Source organism: Corvus cornix, chromosome 1A (assembly GCF_000738735.6).
Source record: "Corvus cornix cornix isolate S_Up_H32 chromosome 1A, ASM73873v5, whole genome shotgun sequence".
In the NCBI taxonomy this organism is placed as follows: domain Eukaryota; kingdom Metazoa; phylum Chordata; class Aves; order Passeriformes; family Corvidae; genus Corvus; species Corvus cornix.
The window spans coordinates 53,973,843-53,995,571 of NC_047057.1; the positions used below are offsets into that span (position 1 = coordinate 53,973,843).

At 40.7% G+C, this 21,729-nt stretch overlaps 1 protein-coding gene across 3 annotated transcripts in view; it reads right to left on the reverse strand.

The window, feature by feature from the left end:
* Positions 1 to 21,729, reverse strand: part of CHST11 (carbohydrate sulfotransferase 11) — a 180,989-nt gene that overhangs the window by 83,647 nt on the left and 75,613 nt on the right. For all 3 annotated transcript variants that reach the window (XM_010410465.4, XM_039570722.1, XM_039570721.1), the window contains one exon: positions 7,647 to 7,732. In XM_010410465.4, coding sequence (XP_010408767.2) covers positions 7,647 to 7,732 — 86 coding nt within the window. The remainder of the gene's footprint in view (positions 1 to 7,646; positions 7,733 to 21,729) is intronic.

A 21,729-nucleotide genomic window follows, 5' to 3' on the forward strand; every position in this document is an offset into this window, starting at 1 on the left:
TACATCTGTGGCATTCATAGAGAAATATTCCTGAATTTCTCTGCATAAACAGACAAGAAGATTATTGCACTTTTACTGAAGAAAGCTTTGGTAAGCTACAGCTCATTGAATTACTGAGGTTAATTTATATTGTACAAAATTAAAAACTGAATGAATAATACATATCGACAGATATTACAGGCCATTTTATAGAACTTGAGGTTCTGCATCAGATACAGTTAAGTCTGCAAAAATGGGACTTGGGGAATCTAACCTCTTGAAACTAATTGCAAATTTACCAACTTCTTCTCTCCCTCCTTAAAATTAAAGCTTAAAGTAAATAAGAACTACAAGTACCAGTAGATAGACTGTATGTCTGTATTCTCTGATTTTCGTACTTACATCTATTGGGATACATTACAGTCCCTCAGGGGAGAGAGAGGTTGCAGCTGGGCTCTCAGGTTTAAAGAGATCATCTGGCCCTGTCACAAGTGGGCAACAACTCTGCTGCAGTTAAGAAACCAATTAAAAAAAAAAAAAACAAAAAACAAACCAACACAGGGAAAAGAAGGCAGATGTTTAACCAAACACAGCTGCTCTCCCTCACACAATGGAGAAAGCTGCCCCAAAACTACTAGCACCAGAAATAAGCAAGAGAGGCTACAGTTTACAAGGTCTAGGCTGAAAACACTGGGAATAGAGCAACTTAGCCAGTGATGCTGGAGTACGTGGATGATTTCTGATGCTTGGAGCACAGACAGAAAGGACAAACTCTGCTCAGCAGGGACTGGGGGCAGAAATCCATGCTCATTACTCCCATTTGCAAACACTGACATCCTCCCACTGCCCTTTGCTTCCTGATCCTCCAAACTGCCATATCCCCCTGCACTCTGAAGTATGATTACCCATCTTTTCTGATCCAAAACTTAAAAATGGAAAGGAAAAATGAGGAACTTCATGCAGAGAAAGAAGCAGGCAAGGTGTCCCATTTGAATATTACTGAGTTCGGAGCAAGCATTTGACTGAGCCAACATGGTTCAGGTCTCCAGAGGTCTGATTTGGAGACAATTAACCACAAAAAGCCACTGAATGGCACCAGGTCAGAGTGCTGGAGTCCAGGTCTTCTCTCCACCCAGCTGTCCAAGTGCTTCTCTAACAGAGAGCCCAGACATTGCATACAGATAGTTTTGAAAGCTGTGTTACCCTCTTTCACCTCCAGCACATACAACCCTTTCGGTTTTGGCCATGTCTCTTGTATTATTCAACCTTTCCTCTCACACTTCTATGCCTCCAGAAATCTTTTATAATAAAACTCATATGCTCTCAAAATAATGAAATACAAATCAAGGACTGGAGAAATTAAAAAGAGCTGCTGCTTCTATTTCTATCTGGGAAATCTGAGCCACTTTGAGTGAGACTGTATTTTCTTTCATTTCATGCAGGTAACAAGTCTTTTATTAAACACAGGTGCCCAAAAATTCATCCCAATGCACAGCAGGAACTTGAATGAGCATGTCCTGGGGATAATTCTAGCCCTGAGTGCTGGTAGTTAATGTACATACTTGTCTGATTAATTCCTCTTGACTTACAAAGGTATCCATCATGTCACAATGAATGATCTATGAAGCACACCATACCTGAAACCTTCCCCTCCCCAAGTAATTTCCTCAGCATCTGAAACCAGCTCTTATCATTTGTAATCAGTAATTAATAACAAAGCATTCTCACTAGTGCAATTTTTCTGCTAAGGTTAATGTAATATTTCATGCCAGGCCAGCTGCTGTTTTATGACTTCCAAGCACGACAGTAAGTAATGTCTCTGCATAAGAAGTCATCCATGGAGTAAATCAATTATCTCCTCTTTCATCAGCAGGCATTTTGCTGCAGCAAACGAGGCTAATTACACTTGAAGTTGTTGTTTACCAACAGGTGTAGGTACCCAAAGTTTGGCATTGCACATCGACTGCTCTTCCTTATGTCTCCATTCTGCGCCTTTCCCATTAAGGAGTTTTTAATCTATGATCAATCAAATACTGTGATTATGAGCTGTATTTACAGTGCTGTTATCATCTGCACAGATTTGCCTACAAAGATCAGCATCAATCACACAACATATGTTTTCAGTACTGGTAGGACTTTTGGGCCACTTCTTGCCCTCGATAAGGCCATATACATATTTATGAGTCAGTTGCAAAGCATCAATAAATTCTAACATACTGTTCTTTGGATAAACTGCACTATTTCTCATACTCTGAAGTTCACTTCCCAGGATAGCTATATGGCTGTCTCAAGGAAGAAATCTGAAACTCAGAATACATCTACATGAAAACTGGAGAAAAAAATAATGGATAGCACTGGTGTAAAGTGCTAGTGTAATTTTCTTGTCTTACTGGAATTCACCAGTAATTCTGGAGATCTACTTTTTTCCCCCCCTTTTTGACTGATCTGGTAATTGTGTGTCATCTCAGGCTTTTCTTGTATGATATAGCTGATGAAAACACAAGTCTGGCTCAGGAAGCTCATGACTCACAGGTGGTTGTGCTCTGGAAGAGTTATCATGGGTTTTTATCTTTCTTGTAGTCTGGTCACTTGCTGCTGAAGACAAACCACCAGGTGAACTAGACCCTTCATCTTACTCAATGACCTGCTCTTTGGTTCTTGTGTTTCTGAGAACGAGAAGCCAGAGCACACTGAAACAAACTGCACAGTGCTCAGCGCCTCGGGCTCACCAAGGACAGAAATACCAGGCCTCAAGCACTGGAACCTGGGTACAAAGTGCTGTGCATGATGTGCACACAGAGCTCAGACCACAAAGCTCACCACAAACCTCTGTCAAGGAACTGGTACAGCTGCCCACAGAGTCATCCTAGCGGAAACCAGCTGAAGATAGAAAACAACAACCCAGGTGAGTGATGTGGGCTGAACTAGGCTGATATTTGGTGGTGCAAAATCCAGGCAGTCTAAGTCACAGATAATCACAGGGCAGCTCCCAAAAAGCAGCATTTGTGGCCTGAGGTGACTGAGGATGTATAAACAGTGTCTGCAAGGCAAGAGTTCACTTACTTCCCTTCTCCTGGTAGGAAGGAGAGGAGGGAAAAAAAAATAGAAGTAATAAAAGAAATGGGTCATTTTGGAATGACTGCACTAAACCAGTCCAATATAATTTCATAACACAAAGGCAACAAACACATGGTCTACAGCTCTGACTCACCAGCTTTAGCAAATCACTAGACCTGGCTCCAGCTACATCAAAAGCAGACACCTAGAAATACCTCTCCTCGACAAAAAGAAATATGTTTGCAAAGGCAAGTAACACAGCAAACAGCATGACCTTTAGCAAAACAGTCAGGTTGATTCATGAACTAAAGTTAGGCAATGTCAAACTAGAAACTGAAACAAATTCCTCCTTGGATTTGGACCCTGTTGCATACACAACTTTATCTCTTCCGTGTTCCTCTCAGAAGTCTAGACAGTTAGACTAAGCAATGGTATTATTTGTATTTAATAAGAATTAAATGTTAATCTTGACAACTAGAAGACAAAATCTAACCTTAAAGATGCAATTATTTCCCATTCCTCCAACATTTGGTCTATTTTGGGTCTGCAACTTCTTGTAATTCAGTAGCGCGTTCACTGCACCAAATAGATCAATGTTAACCACAAAAGTGTGAGCATTGTTACCCAATTCTGAACTTCTGGTGACTCCAGCTCGTGGGCTGACCCACAATTACCTGTTATTCTTGGAGCAGTGGGGCTGGACAAAGCCATGTAAATTACAAGACACAGTTGTATATGTTGTCTTCTAAGAATATGTCTTGCAAGTATTTGTTTACCCACATTCTTAAATTCCTGGGGTTTCATAGGCAAAAAATCCCCACCAAATCCACACAAGATAAAATGTAGCTTGTGTCACATTCCTGCAGGGCCCTTCATCTGTGTTCAGTTACATCTAGATTTTCTCCTTTGCTACTTGTTGTGTGTTTGAATCCTCCTTCTCTTTCCATTTATAATTATGGGGTTTTTAATAAACTCATTAAATAAATGGTCCATTTTGGCCCTCAGAATTTGCCACTGGTATCTCTGCAGGTTTATTACTAAACCTCCACCTGAAAATGAAAGACAAAACAACAGATAATAAGGTCTCAGATATGCTACACATTGCCTGCCATGTATGAGGAGACCACAGACTGGTAATCCACTTATTCAGTGTAAATCCAGTTCTGTTATATTGATTTTTCTTGCCCTCATGGTATATTAGTGCTCACGAAAAATCTTGCAGTGAAAGCCCTAGAGAAGAAATCTTCTGTCCACAGACAAATGCACTTCCTATTTTCTGCTTTATTACCACAGGCAAAAGAGCAAATGTGTTGTTCTTACTTTTACAATAATCACAAGGCCAGACACTCAGCTAAGGCATAAATACCACATGGGCTTTGTCATGGACACTTTCTCAAGCCCTAATTCAAGTGCTATCTCCACCCATTTGTCCTCTCTTTCTCCACTCACCACAGGAACAATTATGATGAGTCCTCTGAAAATCTGACTGCAATTCTAACATTCAGCTCCTACAAGCCACCAAACGACCCACTCAGTCACCTCCAGTCCATTGCTACATTTGAATTTCCTGAAGCCAAATCTTTCATTTTGCCTTTTTTTTTTACTATTATTATTTTTTATTTTTATTTTTTTCCCTTCTCTTATTTTTTCCTTTCCTGTCTCTTTCCTTTTCACAATCATTCACCAGGCCAAAAAAAGATTCAACAGACAAACGATGGCATCTGCAAACAACTCAAGTAACTCCATAGAAGGAAACAACAGGCCAGGATCAGAGAGGCTGGTATATGTCAACACAGTAAATAACCACAGTCAAACTCTCAGCTGGTATGAATCAACCTGTCTCCATCTGGTTTTATGAGGGCAGTGCAACTTGATATTAAACACACAGTAGAAAAACCTTACTCATGTTAAACTACAGTGCCTGAAATCTCAGTGAGTATTGACCCTATCTGACACCGATTTCAATCGATGGCCAAACTCTCATCTCCCTAGGCAGGGAACAGCCAGGAGCACACAGAATGCAAGGCAGTATGGGCCCTTAATGCATCTCAAATTTAAAGTTTCCTACCCTTAAAAAATCACAGCTACACCTAGCTCACAGTAATCCAAAACCACAGCTTCAGGGCATCTTTCAGTGGCCTACGTTTGGTGTTTAAATTACACATATTACTTTGAACTACAAGGAGAACTGCCAATATCTGCTCAATCAGCTGCACTGTTGCTCTGAGGCAGCTAAACTGAGTACCAGAGAGTTTCTGTGATGGCACACACAGCAATTGACACCCAGGAGACAAGTGTGGATTCACCAGATCAGGAGTCCAACAGGTTCTGAAAGCCAAAGGTTAAAGATCTAACTGTTCTCATTATCTAGATCTCCAAGAGAGATTTTGGTCAAAAATATCTTTGTAGAATCAAAGAGCGGTTTGGGCTGGGACCTCAAAGATCATCTTGTTCCAACTGCCATGAGAAGGGACACCTTGCACTAGAGCTTCCATCCAGCCTGGCCTTGTCTTCTTGCGTATTTATTGTGTACTGACTTTTGAGCTGACTTTAGAAATGGCTGATTGCGACTGCTGCAGCAAGGAAACATAAGAGATCCAATCTCCTTCCCCCCACCCTTGCAAGTACTGGTGAACTCTTGAGGAACAAGCACCCTCCTGCCAGAATACACACCAGTCTCTAATCTGCCACCTTAAGAAAGGTGAGAGAGACATCTCTTTGGGCAAAAATGGAAAAAAAAAAAATTAACCGTGTATTTGATGAAACATTCTAGGTGTCATCTCCAGTCTGTTGTTTTCTCTGGCAGCCTCTACTCACTGCTTTTTCCTATTACTGTTTTCCCAGATTGCATACACTCATTTGTCTGTCCCTCTAGCACTGAGGGCAGCATGCAAAGCCCCCTTCCCAAAAAATCAAGCAACAACTAAAAACAAAGAAAGAAACAAAAATTAGAAGCTTGATAAAAATGGTATCAGCAAGGTGATGGAAACACTTCTGCATAAAAAACATCATCTCTTTAGTTCAACATCAGCTGCCAGAACTGCTGCACTTCCTCAAACACTGATGTTCTGGCTGGCTCACAGGTGAGCCCTGAAAGTGATGCTAATGGTTTGCTTGGTCAGGGTACACAAAGGAAGGAGAGGCAGTGAAGGAGCTGCCAGCTATGTCCCCTGCTTCAGGAAGCTCAGGAAATCTTTTCAGTTGTCCAAATTTGCAAGGGCTCTGGGATGATGGCCCTTCAGTGGATGTTTCTTTCTTACAGCTTGGCCTTTAATGACGTTAAAGGGCAAAAGGTTTTGATTGACACACAGCAGACCCCAGAGAGACTAATTACTCAGCCAGTCTCTTCTCCCTTACCCGCTCTTCTTGAGTATCTGCACAGAGTCTCTAAATTTAACCTGCAAATGCTAATAGTTTTCCTTTGCAGCACTGGATTTTTCCTCTTCAGGGCTTCTGCATGCACTTTCCATTTATGCAATGCTGATTCCCATAACAGCCAATAAGGGGTGGTATCATAGCATGACAAACTTATGTTCCCAGTCATGCCCAGAATTCGAATTGAATTATAAAGTCAGCCTGCGTTCATAAAAACAACGCTAACGAGCAAACGGAGCTTTACTGTGCTACATAACAGACACCACATATCTTTGGGTTGATGTCAATTCTTTATGTAAGTACTTTAAATCCCTCAGACTTCTTTCTGCACACTATATAGTGAGTCTCTTCATAATCAAATAGTATTTAAAACATTTACTGCCTTGTTAAATCTAACAAGTTAGATTTACTGGGATAGTCACTTTCCCTAATAGCCAATTTAGTAAAACTCAATGTATTCATTGATGGATAAATATATAATAGGCAGTTGTTAAACTTTAATAAATATGTTTAATAGTCAGCTGGCATTTTCTCTCAATGGCAGCACTTCCTCTCAGCTGCCAACAGGAAATGCTTCTCCTGAATGTGCCAATTCAGCCCACATGTAGGGAATAAATTGATTTAAAGGAGCAAACAGGAGCATGAATTTCAGGTGGCTTTCCTCTGCTGCTTGTCACAAGAGGAGCAATAACTGAGGTTATCCTAAGCTCCTATCAAGACAGTCAGGTGTTGAATAGCACACTGTGTAAGGAAGAACATGAGCTAGTGTTTGTCTAGACTCCATACAGGCCATGGACCAGGAGAGGAAAGGCAGCTGGCTACCTGAAAATCATATAAATTATATTCATGTATTATTATTACAATTTACAGTCTTGCTGCGCTCCTTGTCTCATGCAGATCATGTCACATTCTCTCACCCCACCCTGCAACTCTGTGTCAACACAACGCCTCAGCTTCTAGCTAGATCTAAAAAGTATACCCTTTTAAGGCTTTTGGGTACCTAAGGAAAGATTTTGGAGGAGTCCACATCATTAAAATCACTAAAAGCCTTTAAAAATCAGGCCCTTAGCTTAACTGTAGAACTTTATAACTAAACCCTGAAGGTTCCTGGATCAGTTCTCCTGAATGAAGGCAGCTGTTGCATGTAAATAAGAAAAACATACCAAAATATCATCAAAAGAGATGGTATTTGTATGCTGGATTGGGAAGTTTAATTATAGCCACGAGACACTCACCTGGGTGGGATTATACAGTTCCTGGAGTGGGCTTCTGGATCCTTTCCGACAGCAAATGTCCATCCCGAATGGATTTCTACGCATTACTGCAAGGGGAAATTGAAATTAGTACAGGTTAGCAACACTGGTTAGCAAGAAGCAACTGCAATACCTACAGTGAGAAAAGATTTTCTGACAGATCATGGGATTCTAGACAGTGTTGTCATTAAGTCCTAATTTTCTTTTCCCTAGCAATCGTCCAAGAGCTAAACCCTTAATCTATTGTGGAAGTTACTGAAAATAAAGGCTCCCTTGTAAAAGCTGCTATGCAACAACTCTCAGTTTGGGTGCACAAAAATTCAAGCATGGGGACCAAAGTAACACAATTTATCTACTTCTCTGATCACCAGGGAAGAGTCGGATGGATTCCTATAATCAGCACCTCTGAGAGGCAATGTCTGAGCCTCTCTCAGCCTAAGCACAGATGCACACAGGAACCTCATATTAAAAGACATGATTTTAAAGCTTTTGGCCTAACTCTTTGGTTTCACCTAGAACAGGTACTCATCAGTACACAACACACATACAGTCAAACATTGCTGCCCCTCTTGCCACAAACTATTTTGCTCTACATATTGCAACTGGAAATTTGACTGATCCGCAAACCAACACATGCTGTGTTATCCCCACTGAAGATCAGCAGGTTTTCAAACCAAAGGCTTTGTCAAAGGTCTGATCAAGGAGCATTTTGGATGACAAGAAAATTTTCAGGAGAGGTGTTGACCTGAGCCCTAGCAGGGATAGAGACCATCAGCTTCCAGTTAGACCTTTGTAGCCATAAAACTCTAAGAAGCCATTTGGCTCCAACCACCTTCTGTAGTCAAGAGGAAAACAAGAGCTTGCTGTGCTTCTAATCTCACATGGCCCACGTCATCCTCTGCTAACACTCTTCTGCCCCCAGCTCCCCCTGAGAACTACAGAAGGAGTATCAGGCTGTCAGACACCCACATCAGGCAGTGCAGTGAGAGAAGATTTGTCTCATCAAGGTTTGATTAAGACATAACTAAAAAAACAAAGGAAAAAAAGAGATGTTCCTGCTGGGAACATCACGTTAAGCAGAGTCAGGCATGCTTTTACCACCTCTTGCCACGTTTTGTAACCAGAAACTATTGAAGTGTGCTAGAGCAATGAGCTGCACCACTTGCAGACATGATATTGTGGGCTTCAAGCTAAGTCAGAGAATACAGTCCAGTAATGTTTTAATATTGAGGCCTAATACAGAATCATAATTGATACATCAGGTAATATAAACCACAGAAAACTCTACACAGTTTAATCTGGAAACATAACTGATTCCTTCACTCACTTCATATCTATTTTTCAATAGGAGGTAATTATCTAATAACATGCTGGGTTGCTTTTTCCCTAAGCAGACAGATTCCACGGGTCTTGTGGCAGGAGTCAGACATACTCAGTAAACAAACTGGCTTCAATTTTCTTCACAATGAAGACAGTAATGTTAGTAGAAGCAACAATTTTAATTGACACATTTAAACACCTGATTAAATTCTGAGCAATTTTAGTCCTGCCGACAAGTATTGAGATTCCTCCATTTCTGTGCTAATGTGCCTTCTTAAAAGATAACTTACAATGGGTTTTAAAAAGTTAAAACTTTAAAAATATTTTACATGAGTAATGTCAGCTTCCAGAGCCTGGAGGTGGTTTCAGGAAGAAAATTTTAAAGTGTGGATGTGAGACATCCAGCAGCCATTCCAACTACAGAGCTCCTGTCCACCTTATCCTCCATCTGCATTCCTCCTCCATACTCTTATATCAGGAGCTGTGTCCAGAGAAGCTCTGAAAATCATTTTATAGGCCCCTCCTCAATAAAAAAATCTTTCCAAAATGAAGCCTTCTACTCGAGGGCAAAGCACATTAAAACACCACAGCAGGGGGAGAGGGAGAGGGGAACACTTCAGTGTATCCAGGTCATTACACTGTGATTAACTAAGGTCCTGCAACACTGATGCTTTGTTCCACAATGACAAAGAACAATAATTCTAGTGTGGTGTTCCCTAACTCGTTATTTCACTTTTCATTTCCATTAAATACAGAAAATAATACCATGCATAAATGTATCCATCCCTCCCTACTTCACTTAGCCAGCAGGTATCAACACAGCGACACTTTATATGCAGCAGTACCAGCAATAAAGATTAAATTATTTACACAACATGAAAGATTTGTTTCCAGATGTAAACAGACAATAAAGAAAGCTATCTTCCCAGCAAAAGCTAAATGCTAATGTAGAGCCTTAATCATAGAGGCGATTCAACCTATTTTATCATTTCCAATATTACTTAACTGGTTTGTTTTCATTAATAAAGCCTTTAGAATCAGACTGTGGGGTTAGCATAGCAACACCTGGTTCCCTGTTTATTGGTGTCAGGAGCAGCACGGCCTGATACAACTGTACACAGCACATCTGTGCACACCTGGAAAGTACTTGTGCCTGGAATTTAACTGTAGCATCAAAATAAAGGTGAATACTCCCCTCTCCTCAGCAGAAATCCCACCTGCACTGTTTGTACAACTGTCCTTATAATGTTTTTATATAGTTCACAACACTTTCTGGTATGTCTGTGGACAAACTCATCTCTCAGGGCTCCTGCAACCTGTTTTCAACCATCTCAGCTTCTCTGAAGCAGTGCTTCATTACGCCAATGACAAAACCTTTTGGGCCTGAACCTTGCCTATAGCACTCTGCAGTAAGAAATCTGTAGTGTGGAGAGTAACTGCAGCTCTACTAATTTTAACAACTCTTTCTCTAAAGATCTGTCACACCATTGTGGAAGTGAAAATTAAAAAATCAAGCCCTTTATCCTCACCAAATCTTCTTATTAGCATAGTAAATATCTAAATCTCCATTTTATGACTTGGGCTGATCTCCATACATAATTACAGTTAATTATAATCTAATGATATGTACTGCATATGCATGGGTCCAAGAACCAATCAAAAGATCATGTTCACGCACACTAGGAGTGTGAAGCAGCTGACAAAGAAATTTAGAATTCTTTAGGTTGTGAAAGACCTTTAAGATCAGCAGCATTCAGTGCCTTTAATGATTAAAGAGTATTGTAATACTGCAAGTGCAGCAAAAACATGAATCCCCTGAATTTAGCCAGGAGTGTGAACAACTGGATGAAATGTTAGTTTGTTACTTAAATACAAGAGCTGTAAGAACAAGACCTTTGTTCCATCCCCAGGACTGATTTGTCCAAAATGCAGTCTTGGCCCATCTTGCTAAAATACGTGTGGAACCACTAGCTATGAATCTAATAAGGAAGTTTGTAGAGGATGCTATCTAGGCACCAAATTTCAATTTCTCTAAAGAGAAAGATAAACAGCCCTGCTTATCAACACAATAATCAGCTGTGTATATACACACAGAGAAAAGGGAACTACGTGTGTAGGCCTTAAATCATCTCAGAATGGAAGCATCTGTGCACAGCTTCAACTTCCAGAAAACTCCATTTAGACCAGAGCAGGAATTTGACCTGTGAATTACAGTGCACTGAGCACAAGAACACTGAAGATCATTCACATGGAATCATGTGATCCAGGCTTAATCACCTCTCCTTGGCAGAAGGCATTTCTAATGCACTTGGTAACCTGCAAAGACCCTGTCCCACAATGGGACACCTCTGGAGAAAATACTGAATACAAGAAGCCACATCAATACAATTTCTGCCTCTCCCTATCAGGAGCTACAAAAAACTGAGACAGGGGACATGGTAGCACTTTTGTTGGGCAATTACTGGCCTAAAAAGGTATGTGAACACCGGGACTACCTAGACAAAGTGAAAGGGGGTGGGGTAGAAATGGGAACCAAGAACTTTGGAGACTGAAAACCATAAAGGTGACCTTCTCACAAAGTGTCAGAAGGGCAAATCAAACCATTTCTCACAAGTCTGTGTGGGGTCAAGTCACAGAGGAGACTCTGCTGGAAGAGATACACAAAATAATTGCCACTTCTTCCACTGGACAGAGAGAGACAAAAAAGTGACATTTCAAGCGTGAGTGCATGCATTCAGCAGCCACCTCTATCACTACCATTCTACAATCTCACAGATGTCAGAGGTTCCAGTTTCCAAGAGTTCTGTATATTAAAAGTTCCCCAGCTGCTATTTAGCAACTGCCTCCCTACTTGATAACATTTGATTTACATTGCTTGTACTATTCTAATTACTAGCATGATAACAAAAGCCACATGTAAAAATTTTACCTCTGTTCATTGCCTCGTAAATTAACAGTCTCATATCACAAATATTTGAGAAAAGTTCTGAGGACATATTAATATTTAACTTTTCATTACACTGGTCTAAAGTACAAAGAACAAAATTCCCTCATACAGCATTGCTTAAAGCTGACATACATAATTCATTCCTCCTATTGGGACACAACTTTTCTCACTGAGGAGGAAAAAGTATGCACTGGCAGCAGTATGGCGAGACTCTGGTTGAAGATCAGATCCTGTTCTTGTTTTAGAGAAAAAGTCCAATATATTCCTCTTTTTGGTCTGATTGCTCTTCATTTTTGGTCTGATTTCTGCATGAGAGGCAGAAAATGGACAGTGTTCTGCCTGCTTGTTTTGGCTGAAGTACATTGCTCTCCAGCTAACCCATTGCTCTCCTGCTGCCCAACTGCCCCTAATTTCAGGCCAGAGTTAATGCTTTCCACGGAGCATCTTCTTGACAGCAAAGAGCAGGTACGTAACATAGTAGCTTTTCCTTGAGCTGTATCCCACTGGGTTAGGGCTGACCATTCACCTAAACATTCCCTACCCAACCTAGACAGAAAAATCAGTGCCACCTGGTCGAGGCAAGACAGCAGCATCAAAATGGTTACTTACATCTTTGCCATCTCTAGCCATGTTTACACAAGCTACTGCCTTCAAACTTCCTGAATTTTTAAACAAATCAGGAATAAATAATTACATCCACATTGAAAGTTTAGAGATTCTCTTCAGCTAAAGACCTGGACAGGTTTTTTCTTGCAGACTTCTGCTACAACCCCAAAGCAGCACAGAAAATTTCTTTTATTTGGTACATAGGATGAAGCATTGGAATACATATTTCAATAGTACACTAAACACGTTAACCACAGTAGACATCTGCAGCCCAGTCGTAAACATTCTTCTGTAAATGGTATTATGAAACAATGCTCTGTCTGTACTGGCAAGGATTATACTCAAGGAAAGCTGGTGATAATCCGAATCCAAACCAAGCAAGGTTCAATCCAACAACACTTTGCACACCCAATGTTCTTGAAGCATGATAAAACTCAGGGCAGAGTTGAAGTAAGTGACCCAAGGAAGTAGCCCTTTCTCAGAGCTCATCAGAGGTTTGGGACTGATTTTTTTTTTTTTTTTCCCCCAATTTTCAACATTCTGACTACATACCCTTCAGACAATTAGCTAAAATCATGCTGAACAAGCTTGTGATTAATAAATAGCTTGTTCTGCTTCAGGAAAACGAGCCTTCCATAATAATTTACAACAACTTCCTCTGCAAGACTTCACCCAAGTTTAAACCACAGGCAAAATAGGAAATTCAGCAACAAGAAGTCTAACTCATTTCAAAGGTCATTAAAATTCCTATGCTCCCTTCTCCAGAGCAATCAGGGTAAGGACACCAAACGGTATGAAAGGGTTAATTTTTAATCGGCAACCAGGAACATGAGGAGTGAATGCAAATGCTGTCACCCAGCACTGGCTACAAAGCCTGAGTAAGGAGACTTTGAGATAGCTCTCCAGGCAATGATTTATGAACACTAATCCTTCAGCAGGGGTTCACAAAGATCAACGGATTGATAGCAACATCTTGTGACATCTGGGGCCTTGTGCTTTGCTGCATTCAGCTCAGGATTTTAGACTAAATTATTGGTCCTTCATCTGGAGACCACAGGTACAAGGATTTATGACTAAACTCTTGTCTGGCCTCTTCTGATTTCTTAAGGCAACACTGCAGCTTTCTTCCCTGGAGCTTGAGAGATCTATTTTTAGAAAGTAAAAATCAGATTAGGTGTTGTATATAAGCATGCCAAAGTCTCAAATGCAGAGAATGTGACAATTCTTCTTCTTTATATCAATGGAGAACCAGATTTTACCTTACACCAGACAGTAACAATAAAAACAAGGGTTTACTTAGCCTGAGAAACAAGCAAAAATGGATCCAACAAAAGCAAAGGATAAAAACTAAAAGGAGTTCACACCTTAGTGAAATGATTACAGCTGAGAAGAGTAGGAAAGCAAGTTATGGGGCCAGTGACCAGCAAAGTAACAGTCCTGAGTTCACTGGCCAGAAAAGTAGAGGCAAAGAGTAGAGGCAAACAAGACCTATTAGTTGCTACAGACTGAATTCATGTTAGGAAGCGAGATTTCTATAAGCCACTCATTTAAGCTCCTACAATTAACAAGAGAGCCACGGCTGCAGAGATGGGCCACCCCACGTGGCTCTGGAGGTGGCTCCTCTCCCTTCCACTGACCAGCAACCTGAAATGGTTGAGGTTACATGAAATAAATCCTGGCACAGTAAGGAAATGAATCTCAACATTTGTTTCTGAGCTCTAATCACTAATTACAAAAGTTGTAAATGCCCTCCAAAGAATAGAGAGATATTTAATTCCTTTCTGCTTTAGACAGTTTTCCAGAAATAAATTTGTGTTTTATCCTGTTTGTTCTCAGATTAGCATGGGGATGGATTTAATTGGGCACAGTGGGGAAGTTAATATCCTTGGGTGAAATTATGCAGAGACTTAGATCCTTGGTCACCCTACGGACATTGCATGTGGCATAAATTAGTACACCATCTTTCCCGTTAATGAACAATGAGAAACTTTTTTCCAGCAGTTTTTAAAAATGTTAATCTATACAGCATTTCTTTAGAAGTCTCAAGAACTTATCCACAAACCTAAATCAAGAGACTTTTCCACAGGCTTTACTTCTCCCATGAGGAGAGCTCTATTTTGTTTATCTCTGGAACACACAGGCTTCCTTTAAAGCAGCAAGTTTTTGTGGGTGCAAACTACAAACTATATTAGACTTGGTCAGAACTCTTCTGATACAACCTTGTTTTCTCTGGCAAGAAATGCAGATCGGGGAGCATCACAATATTTCACAGGTCCATTCTGGATAGATCACTGACCACCTCAGCTGTCTGCTCACCTCTGAGAATGCCGTAATTTATGCCACCAAAATATGTCACCAAAGCCAGATGTTACAAAATATTGATCAAAATAGTATATTTCTTTTCTCAATGAACTAAGTGTTCATAAATAAATTTTAAAAATTTTACCATCTACATCAACTTAACAATTAATTTCCCCTTTTTTTTCTATCTCGAATGCAACTTTCCACAAATGAAGTTAGAAGCTTAGGAATTATGCCTTGAACTACAACTATTTCACAAACAAACACGTGCATTGCAAATTTGCATGAAGGGACACTGTGGATCCAGTACATCAAATGCAAAGAAAAAAACTCTTTCTGGACATCACACTTTTTCCTACTTTTCCACTACAAGTCAGCCATGTGTTCTGCAAAATGAGACTGCAATAATCTGGTAAGGTAGGAAAATTTCTAACAAGGCTTACAGGTTTCTAAACATGCCTTCCTCCAATTTCTAGGTACTCACTGTAACAACATCAACATCTGCTGCTGGGTTGTCTTTATAGCAAAGAGCTAAATGCTCTACTCTGTTCTTCTTATCACCCTAGTTTTCAGGTTTGTAGATAGTTGGCTATATCCCATCTCTCTGATGTAAGTTCAAAAGAAAACTGTGTAAATACAGGTCCAGGGGAAAAAAGCTGTACATTTGCATTGTCCTGAAAAAATAAGAAGCTGGATTTCTTTTTCTACATTTCCCACTACTTCCATCACACTGTTTGTACCAGTCTACTTAACAAAAATGATTTATGAGCTCACAAAAAAGAAAAGAAGAGGGAGTGAGAGAAAAACCTTTAAAGGAAGGTTTCTTTAGAAAGCTGTAATTTTAAAAGTATTTATCTTGAATCACAGTCAAAATGAAAACGACGGCTGCTGCAGCTGCAGTCTATTTGAGCTACTGTTCCTTTGCTATTCTTCAACAGATGTGCACAGATGAAACACAAAATCATATTTGCAATGGATATACTGAAACACACAGCAAGTCTTCTCACAAGCCAAGCAGAATAGAAAATAGAGCTGCAGCAGTCTTTTTAACCTGGAGCAATGAAACACTCAAACTTGTGGTCTCTGAACTTGAGGCAGAAGCAGTGCACACACACATATGCACACCTGACCTGACAAACAAAAACCAAGGGACACAGGTCATTCCTGTCCCAGCAACATGTCCAGATGGACCAAGATTTACCACCTCTGAAGCAGCGCCCCTGGTATTTTTAGTGCAGTCACATCCTCCTGATACTTTACTGTGCTTTATGAACAACAATTTTCTTTACAAAAAAGAAGCACTAAGGAATTTGATAAGCAGAAAAGAAAGTATGAAATCCTGCGGTAATCGCTTCCAGAGCAGTCATTCATTATGGCAAAGAGGATTATGACTGCAGCTTGTTGGATAAGCAGATGAGCTCTCACAAATTAAGGATGCTACTTCCTTGGCAATGTGAGGGCCAAATGCTGATATTAAAAGGAAAAAAGTATCAAAGACAGCTAAGGCCTGATTCTGTGATTTGAAAGCTGTCCGAACTAATAATTAATACACAGCTGGGCTTACTGTCTTATTCCAAGAGTTTATTCTGTTTAATTCTTCTAAACTCCAAGTAATCCCAAGGCACAGAGACACAACGGGTTTCTTTGCAAGATCTTTTACTTTTCCAGCAGCTGTTTATTGCCTCAGCTGACTGGGATCAGGACAGCTCCAGGTCTGTAGAGCAATGCTGGCCCCATGTCCTGCCCCATTGGACCAGAGAAGTTCTCCACCAATCCTGCCTTCTTCCAGCAGGATCTGCACATCCGTACAGGGAGGCTGGGAAGCTGCTTTCACGGGCTCCTCTCTCCATTAGCAATGAGTGTACACGGATAATATTGCTTTCAGATGTACGAATCCCTTCATGTGGCAGTTTTGAAATATCCCAAACCACAGATCCTTCACAACATTTTACATATGAATAGGACATTGTCAGCTTCCTCACACCCAGACTGCACTTCACCACATAGAAGAGTAAAATACACATTAGCACTATAAAACTTCATCCCAATTAGCATAATCTGTATTTCCATTATAGAGCCCAGCTTTACAGCCAACTCCGGGGTGAGGCACTGAGCACTCTGGATCTGTCTTTCTCTGAGGAGAAATTCTCAAAACACAAGAAAACCATTCACCATGGTGAATGCACGAGGTCTCAGTGCCTGCTTATGTTTAAGCAGTCCTACTACTCCCTTCATCTGTCTCCTTCCATTGCCCCCATCATTTCAATGACTTTAATTAAAACCTTTTGATGGACTTTGTCTACTGAGGAAATGCAGCCATGCCTCACACATACACAAGTGGATGAGCCAAGCACACCAACTCCACCTCCTGAAGGCACGTCCCAGAGGAAAAAAGGAGTGAACAAGGAATAATCTTTCTGTGATTTTACATCCAATGAGAGCATTCAAAGCAGAACCAAAACAGGCAGCAGTGGCAAGAGATACATATGCTGGTATCACTAACAAATAGGATAGACTAAACCTTTTTAATTGACTGGGACACATCCTCCGAATAGTATGGGCATGCTACATGCATCTAAAAGCAACATGCACAAATAGCATGGGGCCACTATGCAAGTAGCTTTCCTCTGCGTCAAATGGGAATGAAGGAATCACACAGCATTTCAATATGTAGTTTCTAAGGCTCCAGAATACTGGATGCCTATGTGACTTCTACTGGTAATAACAGTATTTAATAATTAGCACACAAAATATTAAGCTTTGGCTTCAGCCAAAGAGCCTGCCAACAGCATTGAGAAATTCTGTCAGTGTTGCTGCTGGTGACCAATAAGTAGCTAAAATCCAGGATCTCTCCGACAGTATCATTCTGAAGGAGACAGGCAACAAAACTGCTTGACAGAGCCATGGACTCAAAAAGTTCTTCTGTAGGGAACAAATGCTTTTCTTGCCCTTGTGATGTCTCATGCAGAGAAGGATAGAAAGAGCAGGAGAGGAAAAAAAAGGAAAGTGCCCCTTTCAGAAGATTTTCCTAAAATAATTCCCAACCAGGCAATAGTTCATTTCTCAGAAAGACAACTCATCTTGTTTCTAAATTTGCCAGGAACAGAAAACACACCTTGAGAAACTGATTTGATGCCAAATTTTCCTCCCCAACCATACCCTTTTGCTAAGCTGATGTGACCTATCTGCACCTTCCAGCCACTTGATCTTGTGGCACATCTGTCTCCTCACCTCTATGAATGTACCTTGTGATCAAGGCACCGGCTAACTTCTCTTTATTCTGTGACAAGTTTTCTGGGCACTTCATCGCTCCTTCCTTTCTTCTGAACACGCTCAAAGCTAGCACTGCAGCTTGCTGGCACCAGCGTGCCCCACATCACACAGCACCACAGCAAAGGCTGCAGCAGGACCCACAGGATGAGGAAGTGCCACCCCCCCTCGCTGGCCCTGTCCTCCACCATCACGTGTTCTCCTCTGTACCAGGCAGCAGGCAGGCCAGCTGGTGAACCACCACCCTCAAGCCCTTTCCAGACCTCACTTCCAACAAAAAAGAGTTCTCTACTAGGTAAGCATCACCTAAATTTTATTCCTCTATGCATTCACTGCTGCTAAATGACTAAAACTGGGCTGCCACCCAAGTCACCGGGTATTCACAACTCTGCATTAAGGATTTGCAGTTCTCTTCCTCTCCATTTACCATGCCCTAACTTTTGCATCCTCTGTAAATTCGACCAATAAATGTGTGTGTTTTGTTCTGGATGATAAATTAGGACATTTAACAAGCATCAGACCAAAATCTGGTTCCCCAGGGGCCCCATGAGAAATGTATTTGCTTAGTGCTGATTTCCCAGTTACAGTTATTTTTACAAACTGTTCAGCATTTTTAAAATCAATATTATGTATGCCAAATTGACATGCATTCACTTGCCAATTTAATTTTTGGGTTGTTCATTCCCATATCACCTGTGTAGGAGTAATTCTGACATTGTATCACTAAAACAAAGAGGGTCACCAGCTTGGAGAATTAATTTTAAAACATTTATTTCTGGAAAGATATTTAGGCTCATTGTCTGTCTTTAACCTTCCAAGGATGCAGAGAAGGCTTCTGTGATGTATTCCAGTCTTGCTTCGCTCTCAACTCTGCATGGGTTAATTTTATCACAAGTTCTTGAAAGCTGAAACATCAAAACTGCATTTTAATTGAAAGTACTTTACACTTTCAGCTTAAAAATATAAAGCAGAATAAAAATTACAGTCTAAGTGATGCTTTCTCAAGCCACAGAGCTGAATGGCAGATTGTTCCTTCCTGATCACTCTTATCTCAGACGGCTGCTGCTTTTGGGGCAATTCTTATGCTTTATTCTGAAAACTCCATTTGTCTTCATTAAATATTAATCAGCCTTTACCAAGGAGTATATGTAAAAGCTGTGTTAAATAACAGAACACAACAAGTGAAAAAAATAAAGCTGATTTGATTTCAAATTTACAATAAGGGGTTGTCACATATTATCCCTTTCCAAGCTGAGATAAATCATCTCAGCTCCGTGAACTCAAACAGATCTCTGTCCTTCTGCGTGGTTTGGAATTGGACCTGAACTGTGAAAGGTGAAAGGAAGATTTACTGAGATTGACTGCTTGAGTCCTCAGCAGGCAAAGCAGTGAAATCATTTTATTCAGCTAGGAAGGACACCATTTGTGTGCTTAGGTGGAGCTACTCATGCAGGTATGATATGAGTGACTAGATTACACCCATACATGAGTGAGTATATACTTGCATTATTGATGTTGACACAGCAAACCAGTGTTTAACCCACCACCAGATACTGGTGGTTTTTTTAATTTTGTAAATAATTTTCAAAAGTTGTAACATGCTGCATTATGTTCTACAGTTCAAATCCAACAATGAAATAGCAGTTTATTTTGGTTTCTCCTTTCCAATCTCTATATTTTGCTTCTATCTATTTCATTACAGAGCTCCCAGGCTGAAAGCTTAAGTAATATTCAGAGAAAATGGCAATGTGAATTTTTCATCTAATGGTAGTCTCTTATTTAATAATCTTTTTTCTACGGAACACACGACTTTTCAACTACTCTATTTAATCAAGCTCTTGACATAATATTTTCCTGTCAAAACCTATGCTATTTTTCTGAAATCTTTATCCTCTCTTTATTCCTTTCTGACCTTTTCTGCTCTGCAGATGTTCATTTGTGTCCTACTTATTCTATGAGGAAATTAAAACTTGCTGTATACTCTGATCACCATGTTAAGACAATTTCACTGTTTCTCTTGCAACTATGCTACTTCCCTTTTAAGAGAGAACAACAGCCCTAAAGCCTACACCCTCCATCAGCCCAGCCCCAGCACCAAGGACCTTGTGCCTTACTGCAGAATGTCCCTTTAAGCAGGAAGCTCTCCCTACCTATGTCATTTTGTCGTACCAGGAATTACAGAATGATGGAATGGTTTGGGTTGGAAGGACCTTAAAGATCCTCTAGTTCCAACCCTCCTGCCATGGGCAAGGACACTTTCCACTAGACCAGGTTGCTCAAAGCTCCATTCAACCAGGCCTTGAACACTTTATGGATGGGACATCCACAACTTCTCTGGGCAACCTGTTCCACTGCCTCACCACCCTCACAGTAAAGTATTTCTTCCTTATATTTAATCTGAATCTACTCTGTTTCAGTTTAGAGCCATTACCCCCTTGTCCTGTCACTCCATGCCCTTGTAAACAGTAATGCTAGCAAGTACTGAAATTCAAATAAACTGTCTTAGGCTAAAGATCAAGGTTTTAGAAATAAGACGTGCTTGGGGATTTGGTGTGAACTCTTCCATAAGCTTCCACTTGTGGCTTTCTTCAAAATATCTGATGGCATCATCCAGCATTCCAAATATCTACCCCATCACAGCTACAGCTGAAAACCAGTTTCCAGTTGGACAATGCAACAGCAAGCATCTCTTTCCAAGCCAGCTTTGCTTCACAAACTCCCTGCTGGAGGCAGTGCTTTGCATCAATGCTTTTTGGTGTGGAAAAGGGTGGAAATGCTCCAGTTACATTCTCACAATTTTCCACACAAAGAAGCCTCAGAGAAGCTTCCTCATGGCCATGTGGGAGCAGAATCTTCGGGACACCCTTTGGATGGTGTTCAGGGCTGATGGGAGGTTGAACCTCATCCCAACTTGCTCTCCCCGAAAAACAGCTGGCGGTCAAGTCATCCCTATCCTTAAGTGAAACCCAAATAAAACACACAGTGCAGGGAGGAAAAAGGGGAAGTGAAACAAGCACAGCAAGCCCCAACCAAATATTAAGGGTTTCTCTCCTTCACTTGTTAGCTCTTTGTACAGCCAAAAGACAGAGTTAAGATATGCACATGACTAAGGGCTTCCAGCACCAGGGGTTTCCCAATGCTATTTGTCTAATCAAAAAGTCAACAAGCTCCATTGTGGATTTTTATCGCTAGGACAACACTGAAGAGAGAAACCACAAGACTTCATTTCCTTTCTCCCATGTTTTTCATACAGCATCTGTTTGCTTAGCGCAGACAAAACAAAACACAGGCTTCTTCCCTCCCTTTAAACTCGAGATTAAGATACTCAAATAGTCTCTAATATTGAGATACAAGTGACCAAAATGTTTCTTCCAAACCCAAACAGCATTCTTCTTCCCCACTGTCCAGACACAACATGGTCACACCAGTCACACTGGCTTTTCAATCTCCTTCCCAGAAGCTCCCTCCCAGCAACACCATTTCTCCTCCTCACAACAAAGCTTAGGTCAGGATTAAAGGAGGGGAGGGAATGTCTGAAATACAAAAGGTCTTTTACTGGCCACATCAAGTACAATATGTGAGATGGAAATGATAAAAGCCAAAGGAAGATTTTCAGCTTCT